The sequence below is a fragment of the Panicum virgatum genome, chromosome 4N, assembly GCF_016808335.1.
Source record: "Panicum virgatum strain AP13 chromosome 4N, P.virgatum_v5, whole genome shotgun sequence".
NCBI lineage: Eukaryota > Viridiplantae > Streptophyta > Magnoliopsida > Poales > Poaceae > Panicum > Panicum virgatum.
Genome location: NC_053148.1, coordinates 13,929,728 through 13,941,677, shown reverse-complemented (window position 1 = coordinate 13,941,677; position 11,950 = coordinate 13,929,728). Strand labels below are relative to the sequence as shown.

Below are 11,950 nucleotides of genomic sequence, written 5' to 3'. Positions count from 1 at the left end.
CACGTGTGAAGCTTCTTAGAGACCAAAGGCGACAATGGCCCCTACCTTAAAAGTTTCTACAATTATCCTCAACTATATATTTAAATGTAAAAAATCATTAGAATATGAACACTTTCCGTCGGTGCTTTCCAGATGTTGTTTAATTGTTTAACCCCGTCTGTATATCGTTACCGAATCTATAAATAGTGATCTATAAACACCAATCATCCCCACGGCTGGAACACTAGGATAAACATATATATGAACACAGCACGAAGGCCACGGCATGGATGCCACATCGATCCATGTTTGATTTGTAACCATTCCACAAGACCACAACAAAGTTGTGATGCTGGAAATACGAGTACGAGTGCACAATCGTGTCAACACAGTTACCACACAAAACATTACCAAAAGCCAAAAGGGGGAAAAATCCATACACCATTTATAACAATTGAACAAGGCATCCACCAGGGTCCAAGAGAAAAAGAAAAAGAAACGAAGAAGTAACAGCATGCACATCCATCCATACAAGTACACTCACGTCGCCGACGATCGCCGTCGCCGTCGCCTGAGGTCGTCAGCGCTCAGTAGTACCCGAGCTGGTTGATCTTGACGTGGAGGTGCCTCTGCGCGAAGGCGAAGAGCCGGGCGACCTCGTCGTCCCCGGCCACGCCGCCGTCGCCGTTGGCGTCGGCGGCGCGCACCCCGTCCCGCGCCTTCCACCACGCGAACCACACGTTGAGGCTCCGCAGCGCCTGCTGCAGCTCCTCCCGGCTGATCCGGCCGTCGCGGTCGGCGTCGAACTGCGCCAGCCACGCCCGGAACTCCTCCACCGTCGGCTCCCCCTGCGGCAGCGCGCGGTACCGCATGAACGCCATGGATCCGATCCCTCCCGCTGGCCGCCGCCGCTTGCTCTAGCTGCTTTGCCTAGCTAGCTATCGAAACGCCGCTTCGCTGATTGGCTGGGATTGGTTGAGTGATGATGAACAAGCTAGGCGATTGGTGAATGAAGTGTGCTGAGGATGTAGCAGGAAGCGTTGCAGCTTGCAGGTTCCCATATATACCCTGGTCAGCACAGCAGGAGCGCTAGGGTTTTCACGGCTCGGTTACCGCACGTTTTCCACGGACGCGCGCGTTTGGCTTGCCGTGTTGGACATTGGGCAGCTTGAAGGTTTATTTTTTTTTCAGGTGAGATTGGAAAATGATGGAGCGACCACCAGTAGTGGCTAATAGACTACTGGTTGATGCAGCTAGCAGCTTTGCCTTTGGGCTCTTATTTTCAGAGGGGAGGAATAATCGGTGGTGCAGCTTAAAAGCTGAATCCTTCTGCATTACATTATGCATTGTTTAGGGTAGGTTATATATGCCGCACTATTACTACATTATCGAACATATATAATCTAGAAACGGAAGCGGCAAAGAGGTACGGTTGGACGATCAAACTTCGAGAATCCAAAATATACTAGATAAAATTCTAGCAAGTATATATGTACTACACTACTTTGAGGTTGTTTGGTTCACATCCAGCTATTAGCAAAGCAGGAGCATCTTTTTGGCAAAGTGCAAGCACACACATTATATTTCTCGGATCGGATGGCTAAAATCAGCAAGGTACAAAGCACTAGCTGCACATCCGATCCGGTAGCCATGAGCTGATGATGGGCCAAAGGTCTTCAAAAAGTGATAGATCATGCAAACTTGTAGGCTCTAGGGAATTGTCAGCTGTGCTGCTTGGACGACGTACGTTCGGTACAGCTATGGCTGCGGCTGCAGCTACACGAGCTACAGGATCTACCGCAGCTGCAGATCCAAAATTGATGTGGCGGGGGACTGCATTGCTTTCACGTATTAAAACTTGCAGCATGTTAACGCCCACGTTTAAGTCTTTGACTAAGCAATAGTGTTCGTTCTTTCAGTGGTAGATCACATGTTCGTCGACTATGACATGACTATATATGCTGACTTCATCAATCTCAAGATCTACCGATCTATAGTCAATATAATGACGATTTGGAGGGGTTGGTGTGGGTAGTATTTGCATAAATAGTGAATTTTTTAATAATATTATATTAATAGTTAATCACAAAAATAAATACCGATTTGAGAAAATTGCAAAAATAGGTGCCAGTCGGCTCTTGGAGAGCCGACTGGACTGTAATCGGCTCTTGGAGAGCCTAGCTCTTGGAGAGCCGATAGGCACCTGTCGGCCCTTGAAGGGCCGACTAGTGCTGGCCACGTCAGCGCGTTCGTCGGGCGAGCTGCCAGCAAGGTGCCAGCGAGGCATGTCGGCGACATAGGTGCTAGTCGGCCCGATAAGGCCACTTATCGGTCGTTGGCCGGCCGACAGGCCTGCTGGTCATTTAACCCGGCCGTTTCACCTTCCCCCGGCCCATTCACCCACTCTGCCGTTTTACCGCCGCCTCGCCGCCGCCGCCGGTCGCGCGCCGCCGACGCATCCGCTCCCCTTCCATTCGCCTCCGCCTCCGACGCTGGTCGGAGCCCCGCGCTGCCGCAGGGCCCCGCCGGCGCTCGGCTCGGCCGAGACCGCCAGTTGGAGGGGCCTGGCGGGGCGGCCATTGCCGCACCGGCCGCCCGTCTCATCGGTATTTTTTTCTCTTTCATCTTTAGTTAAGGTTGAATTAATGTTTTTGTACTAATTGAGATCCAAAGTGGACAACTGTTTCACGATAAGAAGCACTTGCAACATGCAATGAAGAAATAGTCTTTCATGGAAAAGAAACCATTCAAGGTGGTTATTTCCAATCCAACCACATATGATGTCAAGTGCCTATCCCCTAGTTGTCCATGGCGGGTTTGGTTACCTACCGAAGGGGGAGAACAACTTTGTGGCTTCGATCGTCGTTGGGCACTCATGCAAGCTTTCAGAAACCATTGTGAAGCATAGAAACATGACAGCTGAGTTTGTGGCCACTGTGATGTATGGAGAAATTGTGAAGAAGACTTGTATATCTCCATTTCAGATCATGCTTGCAATTTCTAATAGATTCTCCTATGAAATATCTTATGACATGGCATGGCGAGCAAAGCAGAAGGCCCTCGAGTGGAGGTTTGGCTCGTACAAAGACTCGTACCACCACCTACCACATCTACTGGCACTACTACAGAGTAGGAATCTAGGAACTATAATTGATATTGATGACTATCAGGATGCAAATGGTGACAGGGTGCTTAGGCGTGCCTTCTGGTCCTTTGGGTGCATGATTGAAGCTTTCAAACACTGCAGACCGGTTCTCTATGTGGATGGAGCATTTCTGATCGGAATGTATAAAGGGAAGTTGCTCACCTGCATTGGGTTCGACGCAAACGACAAGGTTGTCCCGATTACCTTTGCTTTTGTGGAATCTAAGAACGCTGAAAGCTGGTTGTGGTTTCTTTCACTCATCAAGCGGGCCGTGGTTTGTGAGAGGCCTAACGTGTGTGTCCTCCATGATCGACACAAGGGTATACTATCAGCTGTCAAGAAGCTACAGGAAGGTCGCAACGTTGATGTGTCGTGGCCAGACCTGCATAGTCGATGGTGCATGAGGCATTTGGCTGCAAATTTTTACTCCTAGTTTAGAAGCAAGCGGCTGGAGGATCTTTTCAAGAAAATGTGTAGACAAAATCAGCGATGCAAGTTTGACGAAATATGGGCCATGCTTGATAAGCTTACTACGAGTCATATGGAGGAGGTTCGTAAGAAACTTGTTGTGGCACGGGAAGAGGAGCCGTGTGGTTTAGATCCTATCGAGGGTGAGCCTGCACGCGTGACAAGGAGCCATAAAGGGGGAAGATCAGTGAAATGCTTCTCTGAGTGGATAAAAAATGAGCCCCTTGAGAAGTGGGCATTGATTGCGGATACTGATGGATCGAGGTATGGAATTATGATAACAAATATGGCTGAGGTGTATAACTGGGTACTTAAGGCATGCCGCTCCCTTCCCTTGACCGCCATTGTGGAGTGCATTCTTCGAGGAACAGTGGCATATCTTCGAGAACGATTTCAGCAAGCCGTACTTGTTGTGCGAGATCCTCAGATGGTGTACTGCAGTAAAACGACAGAGATAATAGATAAAATAAGTGCCAAGGGAGCGCTGCATCAAGTGAATTTCATGGTCAACCAAGATTATTTCTTCGAGGTGTCGGTTCGTGACAAGGGGGCCGTTGGAATGGGCAATTCTACGGTAACAATGGAATGCCAGCTTTGACCAGAAACTAACACGTGCATGTGCTCTTGTAACAAATCAAAACTGTTGCATATCCCTTGTTCACATGTGTACACTGCTCGTGGCAAGGCAGGAATTGCATGGACCTACGTGTCACCGTATTTTCTGAAGGAGGCAGTAATGGCTACTTGGAGTGGCGAACTCCGTGGCTAGAGGGCGCTAGCTGATTTTACGGAACCTCCACCTAATGGGCCAGATTGGATTCCTGATTCGGAAACTAAGATCATTCACCGGGGTCGTCGGAAGAGTCGTCGTATTAGAAATGATATGGACGCAAAGGAGGCTACAGGTGGTGAGAAATTTTGCTTAGCATGCGGTGGAGGACACCTCCGCAAGGGTGTTGCCTATGAGGCAACTTGGGCTACAAAGATACATCCATGGGCGGAGTAGTGCCTGCAGGCTGCGGTCGATGTCCACCCGACGCAGCTTGCATACGACGAGGCCATGTACCCGAGCTACTTGCATTGGTACCACAGCGCTACACGTTGGAGGTGCTGCCCTGTGGCAGCGGACCCCGAGCCCCACAAAGCGGAGATTACGGACATGTTTGCCACCGAGCCTCCTGTTGCCTTCCACGTTCTGGTAAGTTATTTTTCTTTACGTTTCGAGATTCTAGGATTATGTTGCGCCATGTAATGGATTGTTCATACCATCATACGGTCAATTTTCCAGACCGATACTTGCACCGATGTCGGCGTGGAGCTACTGTCGTTCGTGGAGCGTCTAGAGGCCAACCCACCACGTGTTGCCAGGAGGGAGTTAGCGAGTGGCCTACGACGCCTCGCTCAGCACTGCATTGACGGAGTTAGGCGTGCGACGTGCCGAGCGATGCCAGATGTGGCGGTTCCAGAGCATAGGTCGACTCCAGTGCGCGCCACGCGCATGACTTCTCCGGCACGTGCACCTGGTCTGTTGACAGCTAGTGCACCGTCCACCGCAGCAGGACCTTCAGCAGTCCACTCCACGGGGGCCGACACGCCTACCGGGGCAGCAGGTTAGGAGTAACCTACCTCATATAGTAAGTTCTATTTAATTCATATTGATCTTATTTAAAATTATTTTATTCGCAGCGGTCGAGGCAGTTTCAGGCAGCATGGACAGTTTTTACGTGTCGGATCCAGACATCTGGCCGCAGGAGGACCTACTCGAGGCCTGGCAGATGCCTGGAGCCCCCACGCCGACACAGCCGACCCAAGACGACCCAGTCCAGTCCACTCCGCTTCACCCCCTGGAGCCACGTACTCACAAGGCAGCAGAACATTTCACGTTTCCGTCTGATCAGCTTGTTAGGAAGAAACTGAAGAAGTAGGTTTAGGACATTGCAGTTGTACTCCATATTATGCTGTAGTTGTCTAATTTTGCTTCTCGATAGTTGTGTATGATTATTGTGTATCCCACGCCGTGATGCTCCTGGATGCCATGTCAGGTTGCATCGGATTCTTCTGCACCCCCACTCATTCACTGTGTGTGCATGTGCTCGTACGTCAATTGACTGTTGTGCGCTTTTCAGGCTGCGTGAACTATGCCTATAGACCAACTACATCCATCTATAAATAGGGACATCAACCCATCACATAGGAAATCACTAGATATTCCCGCATTACCACCATGTCTTTCTCTGGTTCCACCTATATTCCGTGGAACAATATTAGAGAACCTGTACCTCAAGGAGTGCAGGTACCAATGTGCTTCTGCGGTTCGTTGTGCAAGCTGATGGAGTCCAAAGTTTTGGGCGACGACTTCGGCATGAGGTTCTTCATGTGTGACAACTACGAGTGCGACCCGCCAAAGCGCTACGGCAAGGACAGACCAAAGGTACCACCTCGAACTATCTGGTTTGCGCCTTCAGAGTTGTCGGGTACCATGATTAGGGGCACCCTAATCAGGGGACTAAAATCGCCCTGAAAACGCAAACACATGCTGGTCAACCGGGCCCATGAAGGCCTACAGCCTCCTTCTAATCTGGAAGAAAGGAAAGGACTCAAAGAAGCCCAACATGCGGCCCACGTACGCAGTGCGGCCCATCCGCACCCTCCTCGGACCCGCGGGGTGATCTCCGCCTCGCTCGACGGCTCCCCGCCGAAGCCCTCGACCACGCCCCGCGCCTCCGCCTCGCTCGAGGGTAGCGAGCCTACCCTCCGGGGAGCCGATCATCTCCGCCTCACTCGAGGGTAGCGAGCCTACCCTCTGAGGGGCGAATCATCTCCGCCTCGCTCGAGGCCACCCCTCAACAGAAAAGACAAATGGCCCTTCCGCTCACCCGCCGGCCGTACGGAGGCATTAAATGCCAACCACTCCTCCACAGCGCCCGGGCCAGACGGCGCCAGGCCGCCATTCCCCACAGTGGCTGTGACCGGAGTCTCGGCCGCCAACTTCGGTCACTGCTCCGCCATCTCGGACGCTGTGACGACACTATAGGAACCTGCGACGCAGTGCAAGACGTGCTCGGCACTGCTCCAGCTACTATACTTCCAACTCCCCATACCTCCTTCGTACTTTCCCTTCCGCGGAGCCCTCAAACGGCATGGGCATCACCCTCAGAAGTGGCTCCGGCCTTGACCAGGACAAGACCCTGGCCTGTAGGACCCTCGGAACGCCGCCACGCCACGCCTGGAGGACGGTACCCCCCACAGCAATGACCACGCCGCCCGCTGGAGCCGCCAGGACGCCGGCGCGATCTCCGCAAGACCAAGGACGATGCCCAGGATGACTGCCACGCCCGGCGCCATACCCCACAGTGTACTTCCCATAGTGCTCGACCACTGCACCCCCGCGATTCGGGGAGAAGACGACGACTTCCACGATCCCCTGTGCATGTACACCGTCCCTCCATGTGTCTATAAAAGGAGGAGGCGGGCTTTCCCTTAAGGGAGTCGGCCCATTCGGTAGAACACAACGCTTAGCACTACTCACAAAGCTCATACGCTCTTCTGAGCCCCGATATTGGCACTCGCCTCAATCAACTCCCCCTCTAGCAGAGACTTGGGAGCTTCCCTCCCACTCTCGCCTCGCTTGTACCCCCTACTACAGGCACCCCCGGTGCAAGATAGTACAGTGCTCTTGCACATCCCTTTGCTGGACGTACGGCCCTACGGTCGGAACCAGGATAAACCCGTGCGTTACTGTGTTGCCTCTTGCATCAACATCTGGGATGAGGAACACGCAGCATCATCACTGGTTGGGTCCGGACCATCGGGTCAGGACACCGACAGTTGGCGTGCCAGGAAGGGGCCGCTGCGTGACATTTCTCTTTTGTTCCCACTTGATCTCCAGGGATGGCGAGTAGATCCAACCCATTCCCCATGGGCGCCTCGGATCTGCTCCCAGCGGGATACGTGATTTGGTTCGGGAGTCTTGAGTTCAGAGCAACCGGCAACAGTTACCTCATGGAGCTCCTCTCGCCTAGACACAACCCAGACACTCCGACTTCACCAGCCCGGCTCAACGGGCGCTCGGGCCAGCACTCGCGACAAGCACGCATGGAGCGGCGCCGGGCGGCACGCGTCAGCTACCCCACGTGGGTTGAGGTTGCCATGTCGCAGCTCAGCGTCGCGGCCGACGGGGCCACCGCTTCGTCATCACGTGCCTCGGCGTCATCTACGCCGGCACCATCATCGACTGCAGCCCCAGTGCCTCCCAGGGGGGCGCGACTGCACCGTCGCCCTTTCCCTTCGGGATGTGCAACGCTGCCACCTAGGCCTCTTCGTCCAGCACCAACTTCGCCAAGTACGAGGATCTGCCGGGTCATCACCTCCTGTCGATCCGCAACCTCATCGCATCATCTCCTGACGACTCCTACCCCGAGATGGCGAGCTCGTTCGCCGACGACATCAGCTTCTTCATGGACAACTTCACGACCGAGGACTACTCCGGGGTCCGCGACCCTGACGCTTTTTTGCTCGTTCCAGCTTGCGGCGGCTTACTGCCTCACCTGCTCCGAGGACTCCAGCGAGGGGGATTGCGATCCCACTCAGGAGTGCTTCATGGCCGAGCTTGCGGACGGGCAAAATGACAATGCTCCTGGCAATGACAGGAACGGCGGGGCAGACACGCAGGCAAACCAACCAGTGGTGCCGGCCGCGACCCCTTCTTCGTCAAGCTCGGCGGCGCGGCAGGCACAGCTGGCGCAGCTCAAGGAGCTTCAAGCCAAGCTCGACGAGCAGCGTCGGCAGACACAGGAACTGCGCATCGCACTCGAGCAGCAGCGCACCGCGTGTGGCGCACATGTCCAGGCAGCGGCACGCGTTGCCCGGGAGCGGATCCTAGCTGATGACAACATCGACAAACCTCCGCAACTGAAAACGGCCGGCGAAAAACTCATCGCTGCGGCCTACCTACTCCAAGCAATGCCCGAGCCGTCGACGACTACGGGTCGCAACCTGCGCCGCGAGGCACAGGCACTCATCGAGCAAGCTACTGTGCAGCAGGCCGAGAGCTCTGCGTCTCGCATGCGCTCGATAGTCCCGAAGCAACCCGGTGGGACTGCACGGCAGGACCACGAGTTTTCGGTGCACACTCCACCAGGAGGGTAGGGAAAGGCAGCCGCATCGCATGGTGCGAAGGCACCCTTGGTGCACGACCTCATCGGAAAGACTCCCGCAAGGGAGCGACTCCACGACACGCACGGACATGCCGGTGATGGCGACGCCCGCAACATCATCAATGGCAGGAAGTACACCCCTCGACGGGGTGGACATTTCGACCCCGAACATGACAGGGGCGAGTCACTGGAGCCTCCGGGCACCCGTGTGTTCAGCCGGGAGATTCGTACCGCTCCTTTTCCCCCACGCTTTCGACAGCCTATCACCCTCGTCAAGTACTCAGGCGAGACCGATCCCGCAGTCTAGCTCAACGACTACCGCCTAGCATGCCAGCTGGGCGGTGCAACGGACGACGCGGTCATCATACGCAACCTTCCCCTTCACCTTGCTGACGCCACACGAACGTGGCTCGAGCACTTGCCCGCGGACCAGATCCACAACTGGGCTAACTTAGTCCAGATCTTCGTGGGCAACTTTCAGGGCACGTACGTGTGCCCTGGGAACTCCTGGGACCTCAAAGGGTGCCGGCAGAAGCCCAATGAGTCCCTGCGCGACTATGTGCGGCGCTTCTCCAAGCAATGTACTGAGCTCCCCAGCGTCACCCACGTCGAGGTCATCAACGCCTTCCTCGAGGGCACGACGTGCAGGAACCTGGTGCACGAGCTTGCGCGAAGCCATCCCGCCAACACCAACGAGTTGTTCGACGCTGCCACCAACTACACCGCCGCGCGAGGAGGCCGTTGGTGCCATTTTCGACGACAAGCCGAACAAGCGAAAGGAAGATGCGCCCGCAGAGGGCAGCAACGCCAAGACCAACGCCCCCGCCAAGAAACAAAAGCGGGGGAACAAAGGGAAGAAGCCGGCCCCACCAAACCAGCATGGACCGGGGAAGGCGGAAGACTCCGATGAGGCCTTCGTCGCTGCCCCGGACCGCAAAGGACCTCGAGGCCCCCCTCGAGGCGGTGGCGGCCTGTTCGACGACATGCTCAAGAAGTCGTGCCCTTACCACAAGGGCTTGGTCAACCACACCCTAGAGCAGTGCGAGATGCTCCAAAAATACTATAACCGCGTCGCGCATCGCGACAAGGACAAGAAGAAGGATGCTGGCGACAAAGGTGGAGACGACGAGTTCCCCCCGGTGGAGAACGCCTTCTTCATCTTTGGAGTACCGACGACAAACATGACCTCTCGGCAGCGCAAGCGAGAGCGCCGGGAAGTTTTCTCCGTCACCAAGGCCACGCCATCCTACCTCGACTGGTCGGAGGATACTATTTCCTTCGGCCGCGAGGACCACCCCGACTACGTCCCACACCCGGGACGGTACCCGCTTGTTGTCGACCCCATCATCGGCAACACCCGCTTCTCCAAGGTGCTCATGGATGGAGGCAGTAACCTCAACATCATGTACGCCCACACCTTGGAGCTAATGGGGATTGGATTGAACAAGCTCTGCCCCAGCAAGTCGCCATTCCATGGCGTTGCGCAGGGGAAGCGAGTCCAACCCCTCGGCCAGATCGACCTACCCGTCTGTTTCGGCACGGCAACCAACTTCCGCAAGGAAGTGCTCACTTTCGAGGTGGTGGGGTTTCGGGGAGCCTACCACGCCATCCTTGGTTGTCCCTGCAACGCCAAATTCATGGCCATCCCCAACTACACCTATCTCAAGCTGAAGATGTCGGGCCTGAGGGGTGTCATCACCGTCGGCTCCACGTTCGAGCACGCCTACGAGTGCGACATCGAGTGTGTCGAGCACGCGGAGACTCAAGCGGAGGACAAGACCCTCGCAACCACCCTCGACAAGATGGCAAGCGAGGCCTTGGACTCCACGCACTGACACGCGGGCTGCTTCGAACTCGCCGAGGGTATCAAGAAGGTGCCCCTTGACCCGAATCACCCCGACGACATGGCGTTGCAGGTCAGCGCCACCCTCGACAGCAAATAGGAAGTGGTGCTCGTTGACTTTCTCCGCGCCAATGCAGACATCTTTACGTGGAGCCCCTCGGACATGCCTGGCATACCGAGGGAGGTCACCGAGCACTCCCTTGATATCCGACCCAACTCCAAGCCGGTGAAGCAGTGCCTGTGATGCTTCGACGAGCTCAAGCGTCGGGCGATCGGCGAGGAGCTGCAGAAACTTCTGGCGGCCGGATTCATCAAGGAGGTATTCCATCCCGAGTGGCTAGCTAATCCTGTATTAGTGAAGAAAAAGAATGGAAGTTTGAGGATGTGCGTAGACTACACTAGTTTAAATAAAGCATGTCCGAAGGTTCCCTTTCCTTTGCCGCGTATTGATCAAATCGTAGATTCAACTGCAGGATGTGAACTTTTATCCTTTCTTGATGCTTATTCCGGTTACCACCAAATCAAGATGAAAGAGTCCGACCAGCTCGCGACCTCTTTTATCACACCTTTCGGCATGTACTGCTACGTCACGATGCCTTTTGGCCTCAGAAACGCCGGAGCTACATATCAGCGGTGTATGCTCCATGTATTCGGGGACCATCTCGGGCGGAACGTAGAAGCATATGTCAACGACATCGTTGTAAAATCCAGGAAGGCGGACGACCTAGTAGCCGATCTCAGGATCGCGTTTGATTGCCTAAGGGCCAAATGGGTAAAACTCAACCCCGAGAAGTGCGTGTTTGGAGTCCCTTGAGGCATGCTCTTGGGCTTCATTGTCTCCCAGCGGGGCATCGAACCCAACCCTGAGAAAGTCTCGGCCATCACTCGGATGGGACCGATCCGAGACCTAAAGGGGGTACAGAGGGTCATGGGATGCCTAGCGTCCCTCAGCCGATTCATCTCGCATCTCGGCGAGAAAGGCTTGCCCCTGTATCGACTCCTGAGGAAAACTGAGTGCTTCACGTGGACCCCTAAAGCTCAAGAAGCCCTCGACGGGCTAAAGGCTTCGCTCACTCGCGCCCCCATCCTCACACCACCCATAGACGGTGAGCCCCTCTATATGTACGTAGCTGCAATGACCCAAGTGGTCAGTGCGGTGATCTTTGTCGAAAGACAAGAGGAGGGCCATGCTCTGCCTGTCCAACGGCCGGTGTACTACATCAGGGAAGTGTTGTTCGAAACCAAGACACGCTATCCACAGATCCAGAAGCTGCTATACGCAGTGGTCTTGGCTCGGCGCAAGCTGCGCCACTACTTCGAGGCTCATCCCATCACCGTGGTCTCGTCTTTCCCTTTGGG

The 11,950-nt window shown here is 54.9% G+C and overlaps 1 protein-coding gene across 1 annotated transcript; it reads right to left on the bottom strand.

Annotated features, from left to right (window-relative positions):
- Positions 1 to 239: 239 nt before the first annotated feature.
- LOC120668952 (calcium-binding protein CML38-like) lies at positions 240 to 1,216 on the bottom strand. Its single transcript, XM_039948779.1, has one exon. It carries the CDS (start codon positions 858 to 860, stop codon positions 567 to 569), a length of 294 nt encoding a protein of 97 aa, XP_039804713.1. The 5' UTR covers positions 861 to 1,216; the 3' UTR covers positions 240 to 566.
- Between the last annotated feature and the right edge of the window lie 10,734 nt (positions 1,217 to 11,950).